General features: G+C 44.7%; 1 protein-coding gene across 3 annotated transcripts in view; it reads right to left on the bottom strand.

Annotated features, from left to right (window-relative positions):
• The window catches only part of KCNQ4 (potassium voltage-gated channel subfamily Q member 4), a 215,588-nt gene that overhangs the window by 61,273 nt on the left and 131,428 nt on the right, over window positions 1-22,887 (bottom strand). For all 3 annotated transcript variants that reach the window (XM_040424529.1, XM_040424530.1, XM_040424531.1), the window contains exons 4-7: window positions 12,347-12,522; window positions 8,604-8,729; window positions 4,207-4,317; window positions 3,218-3,313 (exon numbers count right to left, since the gene is read on the bottom strand). In XM_040424529.1, coding sequence (XP_040280463.1) covers window positions 3,218-3,313; window positions 4,207-4,317; window positions 8,604-8,729; window positions 12,347-12,522 — 509 coding nt within the window. The remainder of the gene's footprint in view (window positions 1-3,217; window positions 3,314-4,206; window positions 4,318-8,603; window positions 8,730-12,346; window positions 12,523-22,887) is intronic.

Genomic DNA, 22,887 nt, shown 5'->3' with positions numbered 1-22,887 from the left:
AGGGTGCCACTATCTCCTTCGTAGTCATCTCCAGCGCATGACACCGCATTACTTTCTGTGTTTTCATCATCCGCAGGAATCCTATCTCCCTCGTCCCGCGCCATCTTGGAAGCGCGCGCTGGGGACGCGGCGCCCTTCTTATAAAAGTATTTGTCTATCTCTGCTGGATTTTTCTGCGAGCTGGAGTGCCTAGGAGCTTCTCTGGGCTTGTCTCTCCCGATTTTTACCATATTGTCTCAGGTATTTCTGTATATAAGCTGAAGAGCACGGACTTTAGAGGCAGGAGATCTCTCCTACAGCTCCGTCTCCATCAGCGGCTAGGCTCCGCCTCCCGTGTGTTATTAGTTTAAGCAGACTGTGATTGTCTATTGTTGTGACTTAGATGAAGATCAGATCAAATTTTATGACCAATTTGTGCAGAAATCCATATCATTCCAAAGGGTTCACATACTTTTTCTTGCAACTGTATAGGGTTGGTATGACTTGAACCAATATATCTATTTCAACTCTTTTTGTAATAGTTTCCAATCCTAATTTCCCCTTCTAGGGGATTCCCATTCCCATTCAATGGCAGAGAAATGTATTGCATCCAGGCTGCCATTATGACATTCTTTCACATGTCGTGCCAATGGTTTATTTAGTTTACTGGCAATTCTCCCCTACAAGGCGTCTAAACTCATGGAAACTTTTACCAATATAATCTAGTGAGAAATAAGACTGGCAAACATAGACAAACCACTTAGGCTAGTTTCATACCTGCAGTAGAGCTATCAGCAGGCTGATCTGGAAGAAGGAACAGGCTACTGCAGTTCACTGTATCCAGCCTAGCCGGATACTGCCGTGCACCACCTTACCTCATTGACTATGCTGGGATCCGGTGTAGCTCCGGCTGGTTTCCAGCATGAGCGCTGGGTTTCGGCCGGACTAAAGCTGGTGCACGCACAGTTTTTTGTCCGGCCGGAACCCAGCACTGACACCAGAAAACAGCTGGATCCCCACCAGATCCCTTTATAGTCAATATGGTCTAGTGGTGAATGACAGCATCCGGCTAGGTCGGATACGGTAAACTCCGGTAGGCTGTTCCTCTGCCAGATAGCTTTACCGCAGGAGTGAAACAAGCCTTAGTTTTACAGTTAACAGAATCTCTCAAATAGTAGGTAATAGTCATAGCAGAGCTCCTAACAGGTCTAGGTACATTCATATATCAACAAGACATACAACCCAGACAATGGTAATTTCCTATAGTCAAGAGCCTAACGGTTGTGGTCTCATGTAATGACTATGGATAAGATGGTCCCCCAAACTAAGTCCCTTTCTATACGTAATCAGTGGTATATATGGAAAAATATCTGTTAAATCTGCATCATCAGTCAAAATGTCCCCATGTTTACTCAGTATGTCATAAATGTTTGGTGATTGTTTATCTTATAGATTATTCAAGGGGTGTAGGTCTCTATTTTGGCTGAAGTAGGGTATTTCTATCCTGTTCTTTTGCATAAATAAAGACTTCCCCCCAAATTCTCTTGTGGTATGCCCTAGACTTAAAACAATTACTGAAGCCTGTTGTTTGATGAAAAATTTCAACATCCTCTCAGCAATTTCTCTGGGTATTATAAATAATCAAGTAGAAAGGCTTCCCAGAGTATTTTTCCAAATAAATTTAAAAAAGGTGATAGAGTGCTCCTGTATTTCAAAGGTGAAGCATAAGCCCAACTCATTATGGTTAGGCTGATCCAATAAAATCTAAATATCTCTACAACAAAGGGTCCATTCACACGACCGTAAGGTTTTTGCGGATCTGCAAATTGCGTATCCGCAAAACACGGACACTGGCAATGTGCATTTCGCAATTTACAGACCGCACATCACCGGCACTATAATAGAAAATGCCTAATCTTGTCCGCAATTGTGGACAAGAATAGGACGTGTTCTATTTCTTTGTGGAAATGGAATCATGGATGTGGAAGTGCGGCTCTGCAAATGCGGACAGCACATTCTGGCCCCATTGAAAATTAATGGGTCTGCACCTGTTCCGCTAAATTGCGGAACGGATGCGGACCCATTTTGCGGATGTGTGAATGGACCCAAGCAGAATATTTTCTATGGAAGCAGGCGTCCCTTGATCTTAAAAAATGCAGAATCCCTTCAATTCCAAAATCATGTTTTATAGAGGTATTTACTTCTACATCAATACTTGCCAAAAATGCTGCTTTGACGTCTATTGATAATTTTATGCTTGGTCTGACATATTGAATATCTTGTGATTTTTTTGTAAATATCTTTACTAATAAAGATTACGTTTTAAAGGTTCGGACCTTTCCTGCTACATGTTAGACAATTTTCCAGCCTGACCTTATACTCATCATAGCAATAAAGACGGCAAACTACGTAGAGTGCTGTTATAAGCCTTTTATTCACTATATCACACTATTTTCCACTAATAGGTGAGAATCTGCTTTGTGTTACTGTCAGGATATTGAGTTCCCTCTCTTCTCCCTCCCGGGTTTGACAGTTTCCAGCCTCAACAGAGCTCCCCCACCTCAAAGCATAACACCCTCCATACACAGAGAGCTTAACTTTATAAACCAGCTGCTCCAGGGATTGGGGAGGGGGGAAGACCTGGCCCTTTTTATTTTGATAGGAAAATAAATACCTTCCATAGCAACACTCTACTCGCCCCTAAATATTATGGCAGAGGAGAGAAAATCCTCTCTTAAGTACAAGGACCTATGCATACAGAGCAGCGCACAAAGCAGCAAACAAATATATAAGCTGGTAGTCTACAATAGCAACACATACGCACAGCTGACCGCTGCACCACGCAGCTTATATTCTTCTATTCTATTCCTCTCACTTCATAGAAAGCAGCAGATTCAGGAACCTTGTACAGAATAAAAGGGGTTTAGTAAATGGCGTCTCTTTTATAGACCAGCTTTCTTGGATCTTGGGATTTGCTGAAATGTAAGCAGGAAAACATGCAGACCAGCTGATCCCCGACACCATACATTTACGGTATTTTCTGAATTCTTACATGCACTTGATGGAAATGATTATTTGGAAACATACATATTATGCAGGACCGGCTTTCCTTATATTCATTAACACTTATTTTTCATCTGGTGACAATGTGAATGGCGATAATACAATCATACTGATGGACACTTTATGAGAATTACGCCATTTAATGCTCCTCCCTTGACTCTCCAACATCTGATACCTGTATAAGGTTGGCTGCTGGAGTCCGCCGCTTCTCAAAATGCTTCTGTCTATGTTGTTCTTGAACTTTTAGCGCAAAACCAGAACCCAGAATACCCTATTGAAGAAAAAAAAACAAAACCTATTTTTTATCACTCATCTAAAAAGCTGATTTTAACTGTTTAAATTAAATAACTCTGTCAGCAGTTTTGACCATGCTAAACTGTTGATAGCACTTGGCAGAGGCTGGGAAACACAGAACAAACATACCTTTTGTGGAGCTTTTATTATCATGAGTAGTGTGAATATGAAGTTTTATTCTGTAAGAATCTGCTCCTACATGTGCTCTGAAGGCAGAATTTCCCTATGAAGTGACTTCTGTATTGACCTGCTTCACAACCACTCCCCTCTGCTCTCAGTGAGAGCTGTAGCATCCAACCAAGAAACCACTACAGCTGTCACTTCGAGCAGAGGGAAAGGGCTAGGCTGTGAAGCCGCTCAATGCAGATAATAGAGACCACTTCACAGTGAGGTTCTACCTGCAGGGCACTTTAATGGGTTTGGCGAGCCTTTACTAAGTGATGGGCTGTCCTCAGGATAGGCTATCACTGGCTAATGAGAGGGGGTCCAACATCCCACACCCCGCTGATCTGCTGTTTGGGTATGGCTTCATCACCAGAAGTTCGGGCCAAAACTGCACACCACAGGCAGTCATTACTACAGTGTTGCTCCCACTGACTTCAACGACAGCTGACTGGTGGGGTGTGGAGTTTTGGACCCACAGCGATCAGTTAGTGATGGCCTATCTAGGCCATCTCTGAGTATAGACTGGACAACCCTTTAATGAGCGGACTCTGGCAGAATAAAACTACATATTCGCAGTACTCTGAAAAACTTTCATAAACACTTTACAAAATGTATGTTTGTACAGTTCTTCCCATTCCCTACCTAGTGCTGTCAGCAGTTTATAATGGTCAAGACTACTGACAGATTCCTTTTAAAAGAACTCACCGCTGGAAGTGCAAAAAAGGAGATGCCAAGAAGAGCAAACCCTGCTGCCAGGACTCTGCCAAGCCATGTACGAGGTGTCTTATCACCGTAACCGATGGTAGTAAGTGTAATCTATCAAAATATAGACATATGAGTACAGTTAGTAAATTGCTGTATACTTCATTATGAAATGTCCATTGGCGTACTCAAAGAGGACCTCTGGTGGTGTAAATGATGGACACAGAATACAAATGAAAGTACATTCATCACTTACAATGTACTCTTCCTGAGTTATACCCTGTATTATACACCAGACCGTTTTCTGAATTCTGCATGCTTCAGAGCTGAAATGCACCAGCCTTATTTACTAGCTCAATGTCTGCACAAACCTTGTTCTGTTTATTTGTGTTCTGGGAAGTATGGTCTTTAATGGAGTTTTACGGGAGTTCAATATATGGTTGAATGAAGGGGGTCTGACTCCCGGGACCCCACTGATCTGCTGTTTACAAAAGCCGAGGCACTCTATTGAGTGCTGCATCCTTTTCCTAGGCCAGTGACATCGGGTTCATCTGTCACATGGCCTATGTGCAACTCAGTCTCATTTAAGTGAATGGGGCTGAGCTGCAATACCAAGCACAGCCGCTATCCAGTGTATGGCGCAGTGTTTGGCTTGCTTCAAGGAGGAAGCAGTGTTCACCAGAACATCACAGCATCTGCAAACAACTGATCAGCGTGGGTGCCAGGTATTGGACCCCGACCAATCAGATACTGATGACCTATCCCGAGGATAGGGCATCAATATTCAAATTCGGGAAAAGTCTTTACACTTGAAATATCTAAACAAAACAGTCCACTTTCATCTGCTCTATTAGGGAATTTTGAGCTAATATTCCCCTCTTACCTAAATCTAGGTAAAAGTCCAGAGGATTTCCATTTTGAAGAACTGCAGGTATCCAATTGCACCTATGCAGGGGCGGATTGGCCATAGACCTTACAGGGAAATTTCCCAGTGTCCCAAGGGGCCTCCCAAGCCCTCCTCTCTGCCACTGACCAGGTACATAATGAACTCTCAGTGGTAAATCACGCTACGAGCATCAGATACTCATGTACTCAGCCAGCGACCGCACATGCCCTCCTGAATTCAACTGCTGTGGCCACATCTCACCTCCTAAGCCCCCTGCCCCATATATTAATCAGAGACAAATGAAGGAAGAGGACAGAAAATGGCAGCTGTTGATGGCCACCACAGAGGGACAGCTTTTGGGGCAATATACAGTATTGTGCTGCACTGTGGTATATCGTTCTGCTGGGACAGTATTGCACTATGATATTTTCGATCCTGCCTACTTGTGTTGCCCCACCAATTTGGACCACCCTACACCATGGGGCCACTTTTATTTATTTTTTTATCCAGGGCCACTTTAAGTTCCCAGTCCGCCTCTGCACCTGTGATATGACTTTCATACATAATAGTGTATAGTGGGGGCTCAGTAGGATTCGCTATGATTAGGCAGTCTCTGGAGGACACACAGCGTGAAATGTGTTTGTGTATCCCGAAAATAACATTTAAAGGGGTTGTCCGGGTTCAGAGCTGAACCCGGACATACCCTTATTTTCACCCTGGCAGCCCCCCTGATGTTGGCATCGGAGAATCTAATGCTCTGATGCGCTCCCTTGCCCTGCACTAAATCGCGCAGGGCAAGGGCTCTTTTGTTTTCAATAACACACTGCCGGGCGGAAACTTCCACCCGGCAGTGTGTTCGGTGACGTCACAGGCTCTGATGGGCGGGCTTTAGCACTGCCCTAGCCGTTTTACTGGCTAGGGCAGCACTAAATCCCGCCCATCAGTGCCGGTGACGTCACCGGGCTTCCTGGCAGCCCCATGAAGAGCCCCAGTACATCACCGGATCTCCAAAAAATGCCTTTGCCCTGCGCGATTTAGCGCAGGGCAAAGGAGAGCATCGGAGCATGAACTGCTCCGATGCTCAAGTCAGAGGGGCTGCCTGGGTGAAAATGGAGGTATCTCCGGGTTCAGCTCTGAACCCGGACAACCCCTTTAAGATGGTTTCTCAATGTTTAACATTGTTGCCCTCTATGATATCTAAGCAGTAGAGGTCCAAGTGCTGGTAACCCCGTGACTCATGGCTAGTCATCTTTTCTCTCACTCAGTGCTATTTATTCTTGTATGCTTGATTAAGACACTGCCACTGTGTTTAGTGATGCTTCACTTCATGATCAGTGGAGGATCAACCCCTGAGGATGCGCTATCAACATCAGACATCAGCTTTAATACTCAAAAGGGTCCATTGCAGGACCTGAATTCTTCTATAACCGTGTGTTCTACCGGCAGATTTGTACCTGCATTACTTCTGAAACGGACATGTCTGTTCCATTTAGGCTTGAAAGTACAAGCCATGTTTTAGCAGTTCCAAATGTATGAGCTAATTCCCATGACCCAGTATTCTGCATTTAGCGCTTTTTTATTTGCTAACCATGGTTTGGCCAGATTTGTCTACAATTCCATTCAAGTTTGAGTTTAGTATATTTCCAACACACAGAAAAAGCACACCCATCATATTTTAAGAACTTGAAAAAGTAATTTATTGCTGTAGAGGAAATTTGCTATATTTAAATTAGTGAGGTAGGAAGGTTGTGGTTAGTGATTTAGTCCACAAGACTTGCATTTGATCATTTTAATAATTAACTGCTCGATGCTGTACTCGCCTATCTCCATCAGTCCCATAGACTTTGAATGCAGTGCCACCATGCATGCTTGACCACCGCTCCATCCAACATCCTCCTCACTGCAGTCATGCAATGTAGTGGAACAGGGTCCTGGGACCGCTGTTTTAGAGATCATGGGGATCCTATATGTCAAAGATATGTTGAAGACTTTTCCTCCAGATCTAACTCCTGGTAATGCGAAGGGTGAAATCTACAGAAATTGTTGCAGAATCTACATGTAAAATAGAATTAAAAAAATACTAATCCGTGCAAAATCAGCAGCGGAAATTTTCCACTACACCTAAATGTAGCATAAGGTTGCTTTAAGGTACATTTACACTTAGTGGTATTGGTATGGTAGAGAAGTATGGCACCATTACCACCCCACACTTAAAAAAATAACCTTGTACTGACATGTAGTTTTGTCACAATTAAGGTAGCATTTTTTAACAGAAAAACTCTTCTAGGAACATTTTCCTAGAAGTGAATGGGAACTGTTAGTATTGAAATGTGTGACCAAAATGATGGCAAAACACCAGCAAAAACTGAATATAAATACGTGTATTATCTGCCATGATTTTAGCAGTACAGCAGTGGTGCAACTTTAAATATAGTATATAAGTATAAATATACCCTTAGCATTCTGGAAACAGGCACAGAATCTGCATTAAAATTACACATTTTCTGTATTTTTAATCCAGATTTCCGGTTTAAGGGATTTTGGGGACTGATATTTATGTGTTTTTTTTATGCCTCCTATAGATTTCTCTGTGAATTTCAATGAAGAATCCACACCACAGAGAAACATGTTATTTTTTTTCCCTACTGCAATTTATCTATCGCCATGCAGAAAATTGCTCTGTATGAACTACAGAGAAAATATGTTCTTACCTGTAATTTTGATCTCCTTGAGTCCATAGGCAGCACACTTACTGTATATCCCACTATATGCTGCCATAGGATGATGAGGAAAGAAAAAAATTTGTTCTTACTTGTAATTTTTCTTTCCTTGAATCCGTAGGCAGCACATAGTGGTATATAAGTGTACTGCCATAGGACGATGAGGAAAGTGTGAATTGAAAACAAACAATGAAGGACAGATTCGGAGCAGATATTGCACAGATTTTGCACATGGAAAATCGCTGTGAGAAGCCTAAAGTATATTTACACACTGCGGGTTTTTGTAGAAATGTTTGTGACTGTTCCATTTATCTGAATGCAGCTTGCAGAAATCCATGTGTTTGCTGCCAAAACAACTCGATTCAGAAGAATGGAAGTGATTTGTAATCTGTTGCAGAATTCTGCTGCATGTGAATATGACCTAAGGCTGAGTTCACAGCAGTAAACTATGCTGTGTATTCTGTTACTTATTCATTTCAATGCGAGAAAGACGGCCATGTTTTTTTTTACCCAGCTGTTTTCAAATATGCTTGAGAAGTGGCATGTTACTTGTTTCATAAGTATTTTAGCTGCATTCCCCATTGTAGTCAGAGGGGAAGGGCTAAAAAAGCTTGAGATATTTGGCAAATTTTTGGTAGCACTATTGATCTGTGATGACGCTAAACTATAACGAATCTGTGACAAATCCGCTGCAAAACCGTCATGAGTTACACGCCTAAGAAGTCCACAACATAAATTAACATGTTGCAGAGATCATTTAAAAAAATATATATAAAGAATTATAGAACACTTACCGTCCCCCACCAAAGTGAGTCAGCATAGGTTGAAAATTCAGTATTTTCATCTTTCTCTGCCAGGTATACCAGGAAGGAGGCAAAAATTAGCACCAGAAAACCTATGTACCATGCAGTGATCAGCTCCTGCAGTACAAGGGACAAGAAGAATATTTTACAAGCACTTCAGAAGCTTATAAAAGACTTGCGTTAATAAGCAAACAGCAACCGCAGAATTTGGTAGGGCTTAAGGGCTCATTATTTTCACATTTTCCCCATTTGAAAACCTCCTAGATTGTACTGTTCTTCACATACAACTGTTCTTTAATAAAAAAATGATTGGAACAGAAAACTATTAACTTACGTACAAAGCATAGTACAGCACCTTACAGTGTCCCTGCAGCTTCAGACTAAGGAGCCATAAGCACTTTGGGGTCCTTTATTATACAGCAATACGCCTAAATGAGGTGTATTTCAGGTGCAGATGGGCGCTATCTGCGACTTCGCCCCGCTTACAGCAGGTCTAAAATTGTGTCTCATTTACCATTTTCTACGCTTGTTTTAGGAATCTGTCTTACATTTAGAACTGGCGCTGGATGCGCCGAAGTTATGGAGAGGCCGGCGCCCCTTCATATCTTCGTCGGATCCTCTGCCAGCTATGGGGCTTTATTAGGACCGTCATCTAAAACGCCAGTCTTAATAAATGTGCCCCTTTGTGTGCAGTCATATGATGCTCCTTACTATATATTTTCCATAATGGCGTGTAGTGGAACATTTCACAACTGAAAGACAGAAAACAATCCCCTGAATGTAAAGTTTGAGAGCGACTAGTGCACGTTGGGAAATTTTCCTGCCCACGTGGTGTTCTCAGTGGGTGCACTACCAGTCTCCTCAGTAAGGCCTTATGCACATGACCATAATTTTGGGTCTGCATCTGACCCATTCGTTCAAAACACATAGTATACAGATGTCATCTGCGTGCTGTCCGTGTCCGTATGTCCGTCCCCCAAATTATGGAACATGTTCTATTCTTGTCTGTTTTGCAGACAAGAATAGCCAGTTCCATTAATGGAAATGGCTATGAAATGGATTTCCCATACAGAACATTTATCACCTTTTTACAAGGATATATGATAGATGTATGATCGCTGGGATCCCTAGTGATTACGAGAGTAGGGTTAGGAGTATCCTGTGAAAGGAGTGCATGCATGTCTCCATTCACTTCTATGGGATTGATGGAGATAGATAACTACTCCATCAGTGAATGGAATCATGGTCACGCATGCATACTACTACCCGCCCCCTTCTCCGCCCACGCCATGCCCCTTTTTTTAGATATGGCGTAAGCAGGGAAAAGTTGCAGATTGCGGCGCAAATAACCTTTGCGCCCCAATCTGTGACAGATATATACACCAGAAAACTGGCTTATATCAGTTAGGAAATGACCCCCGTTGTCTACATCCACAGGTTGGAAACCTGTTCTGATTAAGCGCGACTAATGCAGGTATTTAGCCTCTGAATGTACACATGACTCCACACACTGACAGGAAGTAAAGGTCCTGAAAGTTAAAGAGGTTGTGTCATCTGTGACAATGGGGGCATATCGCTACCTCTGTGTGCTGCACCTATCTCCTAAACAGAGCCCCGAAAGTGGTGGAGAGCACACTGCGCATGTGCAGCCATTTGGCTGCTAAAAATAGACGAGCTCTGGCCTGGCTGTTTCTGTCAGGCCCATAGAAGTGAATGGGAGCAGTGGCCGGTCATGCGCGGTGTGCTCCTATTCACTTCTATGGGGAGAGCGCTTGGTGGTGTCCAGACCACAGTCTTCCAGCCACCACTTTGACCCGCTCCGTGCTCAATATAGGTATGTGGTCCCAGCACCTGCACCTATAAGTCAATGGGGGCATATCCTAACGATATATCCCCATTGTCTCAGATAGATGAGACAACCCTTTTAAGTTAAACTTATAAAATATTAGTTAGTTTCTGAATTGTTACACAAAGTTCACACTTGAGCAGACTAGAAATAACTTATGAGCCAAATGCTTGTTTTTACCTTCCAATCTGCACTGGAACCCAAACACTTTAAGACATTTATCAAATGTGCTATGCTAGTTTTGTGGTGTAAAAAACTGTGGGCACCATTTGGTGCATATTTTTCGGACTTTTGGTCAAATTTTGCGACATTTGATGAACCCTTTTTGAAGTGGAGTGAAAAGTGAGCCAGGATTTCAGATCGGAACACCTTTATGTCTTATTCATGATGTGCAACATTTTAAAAGGTTGCATCTCTACAGCAACCCCCTGGTGTTATTTTACAGACAAAGGTGTACACCACATTGTACTTGCACCAAATATAAAATTACTATGCGCCATTTCATAAATATGGCTCAACCTCAGAAAGCTAAGACACCAAAACCATCTCAAATGATACTAGTTTTTCCATATGAGCCTTAAAGGGAATCTGTCACCTGCTTTTAGCATTTTAAGCTGTCACCATCGCTATGTTCACTAAAGTACCTTATTTCCAGCAGTCTTCTTTTTACTTGATTTCGTTTTGTCCTTTTGATATAAAAGCGCTTTTTATGATATGCTAATGAGGGTCCAAGGTGCCCAGAGGGGCGTTTTTTTCCCTCTCCGGTGCCCAGTGACGCCCCCCTGCAGTGCCCAAGAACGCCTCCTGATTCTGAAATAACCTCCCACAGCCCGGCAAACGGTTCCGCCCCCTCCCCACGTCGTAGTCTACCTTCTAGAAATGCCCCGTCCTTCTTCCTGTCGGTGGCCAGAAAACTCGCGCAGGTGCAGTACCGCCTGCGGCCTGCGCGATCATCAACCTCCTGAGGGCAACAGCCTCAAAAGTCTCACTGGGCATGCGCCGAGCCCAGTGATGTAACCTGAGCGCTGTTGCCCTGAGGAGGTTGATGATCGCGCAGGCCGCAGGCGGTACTGCGCCTGCGCGAGTTTTCTGGCCGCCGACAGGAAGAAGGACGGGGCATTTCTAGAAGGTAGACTAGGACGTGGGGAGGGGGCGGAACCGTTTGCCGGGCTGTGGGAGGTTATTTCAGAATCAGGAGGCGTTCTTGGGCACTGCAGGGGGGCGTCACTGGGCACCGGAGAGGGAAAAAAACGCCCCTCTGGGCACCTTGGACCCTCATTAGCATATCATAAAAAGCGCTTTTATATCAAAAGGACAAAACGAAATCAAGTAAAAAGAAGACTGCTGGAAATAAGGTACTTTAGTGAACATAGCGATGGTGACAGCTTAAAATGCTAAAAGTAGGTGACAGATTCCCTTTAAAGAAGACCTTTCACCAGAATAAAGTATCTAAACTGACTATACAGACGTGTAATGCGGCGCCCAGGGATCCCCCTGCACTTACTGTTATCCCCGGGTGCCGCTCCGTTCTACGGTTATAGCCTCCGGTATGTTCATAGTTAGGCTCCACCCAGGGGAACCTGCCGCGGTCTCCTTCGCCTATGCTGTAGCGCTGGCCAATCGCAGCGCTCAGCTCATAGCCTGGCTATGAGCTGAGCGCTGCGATTGGCCAGCGCTACAGCATAGGAGAAAGAGACGCCGGCAGGTTCCCCTGGGTGGAGCCTAACTATGAACATACCGGAGGCTATAACCGGAGAACGGAGCGGCGCCCGGGGATAACAGTAAGTGCAGGGGGATAACAGTAAGTGGTGAAAGGTCCTCTTTAATCTATCTCTGTATGTGGATAACTGTGATATTTTACATTACTTTATATGTACCGATCTCTTACCTTACTGTGAGCATACACCACCGAGCCCAACAATTTCCAAGTACCACCCCTTCGGTCCATACGCACCATGCGCAAGATCTGAAGAAATCTCATGCTGCGCAGGGCTGAAGTTGCAAAGATGTTACCTTGTGTTCCAGCTGCGATCACTGCCAGTGACGCTATCAAGACTATGAAATCTACAATTAAAGGAAAAAACGGTGAGAAATGAATCAGTTATTCCATATTATATCACGTGAGAGTCTCACTTCCAGTTTCCTACATAATAATACACTTTTTTTAACAGAACACAAATCTATGAACCTGCTGATGATGGTGTCTGGCTGCCATGAGATGAAGTGAAGAAAATGGGGTGCACAACAATCACCAAAAATAGCAAACAAGGCTGATCAACCTTTCTACAGATACTTGCGATTGGCTGGCAACTGTTAGGTTTCTTCATGTCACAAAAGGTACAGTCAGGAAGACTAACAGAGGAACAGCACAAAACAGTGTTCTAAAGAAAGATGCTCCAAAACTGTTATTTTATAGGAAATATGTGTATTTACTAAAACAGCCATGGCAGAAGAGGTGACAGGTCCTCTAAGTCATCAGACATTCATTAAACAAAGCTACAGCACCTGGTACCGGTGGCACAACCTCACTTCAGATGGTAAAATGCAGCCATGTTAGAGAGCTTTAAACAAACAGAGAATGACACTGAAGTAAAAAAGATCCTAGTCTGTGGCTTGGTGCATGGACATCAGGGCTGGCTCTTAAAGGCAATTTTGTTATGATTGCATTTTACTCATTTTTGGCTAAAAACCATTTGTTCAATTGGCTTTTTCTAAAAAATATTGAGTCGTTCTGTCACAAAGGGTTAACTGTTTTTCTAGCTGTGTGACTGGTATTTTCACTTTCTGCCGGGCATCTAATTACCCTAATCTCTAAATGTCACGGATGGTGTACAGGAAACAAGACAATACGATATAAACAATGAATCACTGGATCCACAACTAAGGAACAAAAGGGAGACCCCTGCATGAGACCTGCCGCTCTCCCTTATTGCTCAGCCTATGTGACCACCCCAAAGGTGGATAGGCGCATATCCACGTACCTCGACTATCTTACACCTGAAGACCCTACAATAGTGAGGGGATACGACCACCGGCTCCCTACACAGACACGGAGGGAGTCAGGGTCACCTGGATCCAGAAAACAGAAAATCATAAATACATAAACAGCACTTATCTTGCAGACGACTGGGGACTGTGGACTGAGAACTAGGAACAGCATGCACACGCACTCCAGGAAGTTGTATAAGCCGCACACTACTGCATTCTGGGGAGGAACTTAAAGGGCAGCAATCAGTCCAACTGCATGACAGCTGAGATAGACTAACGAGATGAGGAACTCAACCAAAACAAAGAAATTCAAGGAGGAGGATCTGAAAGGCTCCTGTCAGAGCTTCTCAACTGTCTGGTTGTGACAGTACCCCTCCCTCTACGAGTGGACTCCGGACACTCAGGGCCCACCTTCTCAGGATGGGACCTATGGAAAGCCCTGATGAGACGAGTGGCCTTAATGTCCGTCACTGGGACCCACATCCTCTCCTCAGGACCATAACCCTCCCAATGAACGAGGTACTGGAGGGAACCGCGGGCAAGACGAGAATCCACAATCCTAGAGACCTGAAATTCAAGATTTCCATCAACCATAATCGGAGGAGGAGGCAAAGGCGAGGGTACAATAGGTTGAACATAAGGTTTCAATAAGGACTTATGAAAAACATTATGGATCTTCCAAGTCTGAGGAAGATCAAGACGGTAGGCAACAGGATTGATGACAGACAGGATCTTGTAAGGCCCAATAAACCTAGGACCCAACTTCCAGGAGGGAACCTTCAATTTGATATTCTTGGTAGACAACCACACCAGATCACCAACATTCTCTCACTCATGCTCTTTAGATTATCCTGAATCTTTTGCCAAATAGATGACAAAGACGAGGAGAATCTGTCCTCATCAGGTAAACCAGAAGACCCCTCTCCCGAGAAAGTCCCAAACTGCGGATAAAACCCATATGCACCAAAAAATGGTGACCTATCAGAGGACTCCTGACGACGGTTATTTAAAGCAAACTCAGCAAGGGACAAAAAAGAACACCAATCCTCCTGATTCTCCGCCACAAAACAGCGCAGATATGTCTCCAGATTCTGATTGACGCGCTCTGTCTGGCCATTCGACTGCGGGTGGAAAGCAGAAGAGAATGACAACCGAACCCCCAAGCGAGAACAGAAAGCCTTCCAGAATCTGGAAACAAACTGTGTGCCCCTATCAGAGACTATGTCTGAAGGAATACCATGCAATTTGACAATGTGGTCAATAAATGCCTGCGCCAGCGTCTTAGCATTGGGCAAACCAGGAAAAGGGACGAAATGCACCATTTTGCTAAAACGGTCCACCACCACCAGAATCACAGTCTTCCCCGAGGAACGAGGCAAGTCCGTTATGAAGTCCATGGACAGATGTGTCCAAGGACGGGAAGGAATGGGTAAGGGAAGGAGAGGACCTGATGGCCGTGAATGAGGGACTTTGGCACGAGCGCAAGTCTCGCAAGCTGCCACAAAACCCTCAACCGACTTACGAAGCGCAGGCCACCAGAATCTGCGAGCGATGAGATCCAGTGTGGCTCTTGCCCCCGGGTGCCCAGCAAGGACCGTATCGTGGTGTTCCTTAAAAATCTTGTGTCTCAAAGCGAGAGGCACAAACAACCTCCCAGGAGGACAAAGATCAGGAGCCTCTGACTGGGCTGCCTGCACCTCTGCCTCCAATTCAGGAAAAAGAGCAGAGACCACCACACCTTCAGCCAAAATGGGACCCGGGTCTTCAAAATTCCCACCTCCCGGAAAACAACGTGACAGGGCATCTGCCTTCACATTCTTAACCCCAAGGCGGAACGTGACAACAAAATAAAACCTTGAAAAGAACAAAGACCATCTGGCCTGTCTCGGGTTCAGACGCTTGGCTGACTCCAAGTAGGCCAGATTTTTATGGTCAGTAAACACGGTAATAGGGTGTCTGGCTCCCTCTAGCCAATGGCGCCATTCCTGAAAAGCCAACTTGATGGCCAACAATTCCCTATCTCCCACATCATAATTTCTCTCTGCGGAGGAGAGTTTCTTCGAGAAAAAGGCACATGGTTGCCATTTGGCAGGAGAGGAACCCTGAGACAAGACCGCACCCACCCCTACCTCAGAAGCATCAACCTCAACTATGAAGGGTAACGAAATATCAGGTTGTACCAGGATGGGAGCGGAAGCAAAACTCTTCTTGATATTAGAAAAGGCCTTACGCGCCTCTACCGACCAGGAAGAAAAATCTACCCCCTTTCTGGTCATATCAGTGAGTGGTTTAACAACAGAGGAATAATTCAAAATAAATTTCCTGTAATAATTGGCAAAGCCCAAAAAACGCATCAGCGCCTTCTGATTCTCAGGAAGCTCCCACTCAAGCACAGCGCGGACCTTCTCGGGGTCCATGCGAAAACCAGAAGCGGAGAGAAGAAACCCCAGAAATTGAATTTCTGGAACCGCAAACACACATTTTTCCAGTTTCGCGTATAATTTATTCTCCCGCAGGATGAGCAAGACCTGACAGAAGTGTTCCTTATGAGTCTTGAAATCAGGAGAAAAAATCAAAATGTCATCCAAATACACTAATACAAATTTTCCCATTAAATGATAAAAAATGCTGTTCACGAAATGCTGAAAAACGGCTGGGGCATTCATCAAACCAAAAGGCATAACCAAATTCTCAAAATGGCCCTCAGGGGTATTAAAAGCCGTCTTCCATTCGTCTCCTTCTCTGACCCTGACCATGTTGTATGCCCCTCTCAGGTCTAATTTGGAAAAGATTTTAGCCCCAACAACCTGGTTAAACAGGTCCGGGATCAGAGGAAGCGGATAAGGGTCACGAATAGTGATACTGTTCAGCTCCCTGAAATCCAGACAAGGTCTCAAAGAACCATCTTTTTTCTTAACAAAGAAAAAACCAGCGGCAACAGGTGACTTCGAGGGTCGTATGTGTCCTTTTCTCAGACTCTCAGAGATATAAGCACGCATAGCGACCCTTTCAGGTTGGGAAAGATTGTATAAACGAGATTTAGGCAGTTTGGCGCCTGGGATGAGATTAATAGGGCAATCGTACTCCCTGTGTGGGGGCAAATCCTGAACTCCACTCTCAGAGAAGACATCCGAAAATTCAGAGAGGAAAGGTGGTACAGTCTTAGTAGAAACCTCAGAAACAGATCTCATGAGGCAATTCTCTCTGCAAAAGTCACTCCAACCATTTATTTGCCTCACTTGCCAATCAATGGTGGGGTTATGTTTAGTGAGCCAGGGTAGCCCCAACACTAGAGGAGTAGGCAAACCGCTAAGGACGAAACATGACACATCCTCAACATGAGCATCACTCACAATTAAACGGATATTGTGAACTATGCCCTTTAATGATTTCTGAGAAAGTGGAGCGGAATCAATAGCAAAAACAGGAATATCCTTTCCCAAAGTGCATACCTGGAAACCATGAGTTATTGCAAATTGATTATCAATGAGATTGACAGCTGCTCCACTATCCACAAAAATCTCACAAAAAATGCTCTTGCTCTCTAGCGCCACCCTAGCAGGCAGGACAAAACGGGAACTACAAGCAAACGGAAAACCTTCAATTTCCGCCGCAACCGTGCCAATAGTAAAAGACGGAACATTTTTAAAAGATTTTTTCCTTTTTGTTTCTTTATTACTCCCAGAAGACTGCCTGAATCTCCTAGAGGGACAAACATTTGCCAAATGATTTATACCTCCACAACAAAAACAAACCCTCCCATGCGGGCTGAATCTTCTATTGTCAGAGGCAATCAACCCCAGCTGCATGGGCTCCTGCTCAGAAGGGGCTGACAGCGACTGAGACCCCTGCGCACAGAATGAGACCGCTGCACTGTCCTGGGACTGAGTATGACAGGAAGGAGTGATCTCTCCTCTCTCTCTAAGACGCCTGTCAATACGAACAGCCTGAGACATAGCAGAATCCAAGGAGGTAGGTCTCTCATGAAAGGCAAATGCATCTTTCAATCCCTCTGAAAGACCATGGCAAAATTGACTTCGGAGTGCAGCATCATTCCAACCAGTATCAGCTGCCCATCTCCGAAATTCTGAGCAGTATATCTCTGCGGATTGTTTACCCTGGCATAACAGACGTAGTCTAGACTCAGCCAGAGCAATACGATCCGGATCATCATATATCTGACCCAGGGCTAAAAAGAATTCATCCACTGAACGGAGGGGCCGTGCCCCCTCCGGCAGCGAAAAGGTCCAGGATTGAGCGTTACCCCTGAGCAGCGATATAATGATCCCCACCCTCCGTTCTTCATCACCAGAGGAATGGGGAAGAAGGCGAAAATGGAGTTTGCAAGCCTCTCTAAAACGCACAAAATACTCACTACCCCCGGAGAACGTATCCGGGAGCGAGATCTTAGGCTCAGAACAAACTCCATGAACGCAAGCTGAACCGGTCACTTGAAACTGAGAAAAAGTCTTACGGAGATCAGCTACCTCCAATGAAAGACCCTGGAAGCGCTCAGCCAAAAGTGAAACCGGATCCATGCTTGAGACGGTTTTGGCGGCTTATAATGTCACGGATGGTGTACAGGAAACAAGACAATACGATATAAACAATGACTCACTGGATACACAACTAAGGAACAAAAGGGAGACCCCTGCATGAGACCTGCCGCTCTCCCTTATTGCTCAGCCTATGCGACCACCCCAAAGGTGGATGGGCGCATATCCACGTACCTCGACTATCTTACACCTGAAGACCCTACAATAGTGAGGGGATACGACCACCGGCTCCCTACACAGACACGGAGGGAGTTAGGGTCACCTGGATCCAGAAAACAGAAAATCATAAATACATAAACAGCACTTATCTTGCAGACGACTGGGGACTGTGGACTGAGAACTAGGAACAGCATGCACACACACTCCAGGAAGTTGTATAAGCCGCACACTACTGCATTCTGGGGAGGAACTTAAAGGGCAGCAATCAGTCCAACTGCATGACAGCTGAGATAGACTAACGAGATGAGGAACTCAACCAAAACAAAGAAATTCAAGGAGGAGGATCTGAAAGGCTCCTGTCAGAGCTTCTCAACTGTCTGGTTGTGACACTAAACTACTGAGAGATCATAAACACTTATTTAAGCCCCTTTCTTATTCTTATAAGATGCACCTAGGTTTTACCGGAGAAAAATAAAAAAAAAAAATTTTTTTTTCTTATTTTTCATTAGCAGAGAAGATTTTTATTTTTATTTTTCATCAGACCCCCAATGTTCATCTGACCTAAGATAAGATCCCCAATCCTTATCAGAACTCCAAATCAGACCCCCAATGCTCAGATCAGACAACACAAATCGGACTCCCACCCCCCTGTGCTCAGATCAGACCCCCCCATGCTCAGATCAGACCCCCTGTGCTCAGATCAGACCCCCCATGCTCAGACCAGACTCCCATGCTCAGATCAGACTCCCAATGGTCAGATCAGACCCCTATTGCTCAGATAAGATCCCCGCATGCTCAGATCAGGACCCCCCCATGCTCAGATTAGACCCCATGCTCAGTACTATAATTTAAAGAAATCGCCTACCTCTCCTGATCGGGCATCGGGCTCCTGATCAGGCTACTCTGCAGGTCTGACACGGTCTCCACCGTGACCTGATGGGCACAGCGTCAGGTCATACTGCGCGTCTCCACCTACTAGAGTTGTCACGATACCAAAATTTTGATTCGATTTCGATACCATGCGAAAAAATAAAACAGCAAAAAATTTCATGGAATGTCCGGCCCATAATAGAGCGGTCCTATCCTATTTTTTGGGGGGACAATGGCGAATTGCGCAGTTGTGATTTTTGCGTTCACCAATGAATATAATTAACACATTAATTCAAGCATAGGAGGCAGCGGGTGCCGGCGGCGGTATCACATACCCGACACCCCGCCTCAATAACAGGGCATGCGATCCGCTGAACTGCGGCAATTAACCCCTCAGGTGGATCGCATGCCCTGTTATTGAGGCCGGGTGCCGGGTATGTGATACCCCCGCCGGCACCCGCTGCCTTCTATACTTAAATTAATGTGTTAATTACATTCATTGGTGGAGCAGTGGCCACAGCCGCTCCTCTTCTCCTCCCAGCTATCTCCCCATTGGTGGCAGCGGCAGCCGCGTCACAGTGGAGAGGGAGGGACTCCCTCCTTCTCCACTGTGCTAGTGAAGAGAACATGCGCGTGCCATGTTCTCTATTAGGCTGCGCAGCTGCTTCCCGGCTCCACTGCTAGAGCCGCACTTGAAGTGGCAAAGAGTTGCATGCGGCTGGAGAGCCGTGAGTTGGCTACCCCTGTACTAGAGCTCCGTACAGAAAAAAAGGCACAAAAATGTAATAAAGACCAATTTAAAAAAATAAAAATTCGCTCATAAGGAGTACTAGGGATCAACTGATTATCGATTTTACCAATATTATCGGCTGATATTCAGGATTTTCAAAGTTATCGGTATCTATTTTGCCGATAACGAATCGGGAACATGGATTGCGCTGCTGTCAGCACGATCCGTGTTCCCTCAGCAGCACGGGGTAGAAGGAAGCACTGTCTCCCTCCCCCCTGTACTTCTGCTGCCGCTGACACCAGTGAAAGGAGAGAGGAGAAAAGGAGGGGAGGGGCTGTGGTCAGTGCGCCACCAATGATGATAACTCACTCATTCATTCAAATTCAACAGGAGGTGGGTGCTGGCTGCAGAATCATATAACAGCACCCGATCTCTATGAGCGGTAGCTGCGATCCGTGGCAGTTAACCCCTGCCGCACCTGAGGTCAGGTGCGGCTATATAATTCTGCAGCCATCACCCGCCTCCTGTATATGAATTATGGCCAAGTTATCTTCATTGGTGGCGCAGTGCGCCCCCACCCACACCCAACCCCAGTATTAATCATTGGTGGCGCAGTGCGCCCCCCCTCCCAAGCCCCCCAGTATTAATCATTGGTGGCAGTGGCCACAGAGTCCCCTCACCTCCTCTCATTGGTGGTGCAGTGGCAGCTTCTGATCGGAGCCACAGCAGTGTAAGCCTGGGGCTCCAATCGGTTACCATGGCAGCCAGGATGCTACGGAAGCCCTGGCTGCCATAGTCAGCTCCCTGCTGCCGTGTGCACAAAGCACAGGGCAGCAGGGAGAGTGTGAGATCATATTCACCCTGATAGAGCTCTATTAGGGTGAATAGGACAAGGGTTCTAACCCCTAAGGGGGCTAAAAGTCAGTAAAAAAACAAAACACAAACACCAAAATATTAAGTATAAATGAAAAAGAAAGATTTACAAAAAAAAGCTACACGTTAACAATAAACATGTTCTTTTTCAGCAGATCTGTGTAGGAATTTTTAGTTTAAAAAAAAAATGAAAACGCACAGAATATCGGTATAAATTATCGGCCTGAAAGTTCACAGATTATCGGTATCGGCTCTAAAAAAATCAATATCGGTCGATCCCTAATGAGTACAATGCAATAATAACAAAAAATTGCCCCCAAAGGTGTACCTAGCCTTTAAAGCTATGATTAAGAGGGTTCACATACTTGAAATGCATAAGCGGTATGATTTTTAAGATGCCTTTTGTGTCCATTACATAATACAGGATATGCATTTGACTTTAATACAAATGAATACTAGAGTACAATGGAATCCTCCTAAGAGTCGACGTCTATTATCAATTCATAGATATTTACAGTTGATGGAAACCCATGAAAAGATACAAGCCAGCAATAATTCCTTGATGGAGACTGCAGCTCTTCATGGTAGAGTGATGTACCTTTCATGGAGGGAGACCATGCGACTGGATTCAAGGTCTGGGGGAGGGGGGGCGACCACTGAACTTATTCTTCTGTCTCTGACATGAAAACACTGCATTTTCATGAAGCTCAGTGTAAAGATATTATTACAGCTTCCATTGCAGACAATGGTAACTGTATACATTCCTATGCACTGAGCTCTCCCGAGTGGTGGCTGCAGGCAGCCATCTCTGTAATATATTAAGTGAAGTGAAGAAATGATTTAGAGCTGTATGGGAAGCTTTGTAAATTTATTTATGCCAGTTGTCTGGTGTAAGTATATAGGGAAATACACTGTTCAGACTGGAGCACCTGTTCCACTTTTACCAACATAGAAGCGTTTGTTTTATTAAAAAAAAATTATAAAAAAAAAAATTCTGCTTAATAAAAAGAAACAAATTCGTCAGAAATGTGGGCAATTGCACTTCGTATTTTGCATTGCCTGGGTCCCACACCTCTTTGACATTGGTGGGATATCCTAGCGATATGCCACAAATGTCTTAGATGAGACAACACCTTTACAGGCCTCAGATTAAGTCAATTTTAAAGTTGAACCATTCACCAAATTGGGAGAGTTCAAACATTAAGGGCAGGGCTCATGACGGTTGGTAAGGTAAACCAAGAGATTGTCAGTGAAGGCTGAGCATTTATATTCCATGCTACTGATTGCCACCCACCGAATGTCAAGGTTTCGATTGTATAGCAGACGTGCCGTTTCATCACTAGAACATATAATAATGGAGAAAGGGGCAGCCTTGTTTTGAACCGTTATGAATATTAAATGAGGGGAATAATGTGCCATTAATTTTGAGTCTTTCGGAGTGGCTGTGAGAGAGGGATGACATTTTTGAGGAAAAAATAGGTTGACGCCAATATGTAAGAGGGTTTGACTTAACGAAGACCAGGAAAGTCAATCGAAAGCCTTTTTAGGCATCAAGAGAGAGGATCATAAGGGGTATCTGCTGACAATGGGCATACTGAATGATATCTAAAGCTTCAAGGGTATTGTCGCAGGCTTCCCTCCCCAGTACAAATCCTACTTGGTCCAAGTGAGAATTATGCCTAGTTTTAATGCAGTGCCACGTGAGGGCCTGTAGATCACGAGCATCTAATATTGCCCTTGTCCCTTGTGCACATGGATTTCTCCAGATTCTAGGGAGAATGTTTTAATTATATTTTGTATTGTAGATGGTGGTATTTTTCAGTTGAGGAACATTTTTCTGAAATTGTTCTACAAATTTTTAGACGCAGTATTTTTTTACAGATTGGTGAACCTCTGACCATCGTTGCTTCTGAAAGTGTCACGGTGGGGAAACCCCCCACCATGAGGTGAGGAGGCAACTTGGAAGCAACAAGGCCAGGAGGAATAAGGGAGCAGGTCACCTCCTAACGCGTCCCTAATTCTGGCCCTGACTCCTAACCGTATGGTGGGGTTCCCTGTGACAGTTGGTTGCAGATGGTGTGAACCATCACTGGTGTTTGCTAGTGTGTGCTGGTTGGGGATGCCTCTGCCCCTCTAACATGCTCTTTTTGTATCCAGTCATGTGCACATTGCTCCTCTAGCTGTTTTTTTATTAGCACCACTAAATCTTCTCTTGTAACCTAGATTATGGGGGTGATTGATCGTAGCTTGTTC

This window comes from Bufo bufo, chromosome 3, assembly GCF_905171765.1.
Source record: "Bufo bufo chromosome 3, aBufBuf1.1, whole genome shotgun sequence".
Lineage (NCBI taxonomy): Eukaryota > Metazoa > Chordata > Amphibia > Anura > Bufonidae > Bufo > Bufo bufo.
The sequence above is the reverse complement of the archived record's forward strand: the minus strand, read 5'-3'. Positions and strand labels throughout refer to the sequence as shown.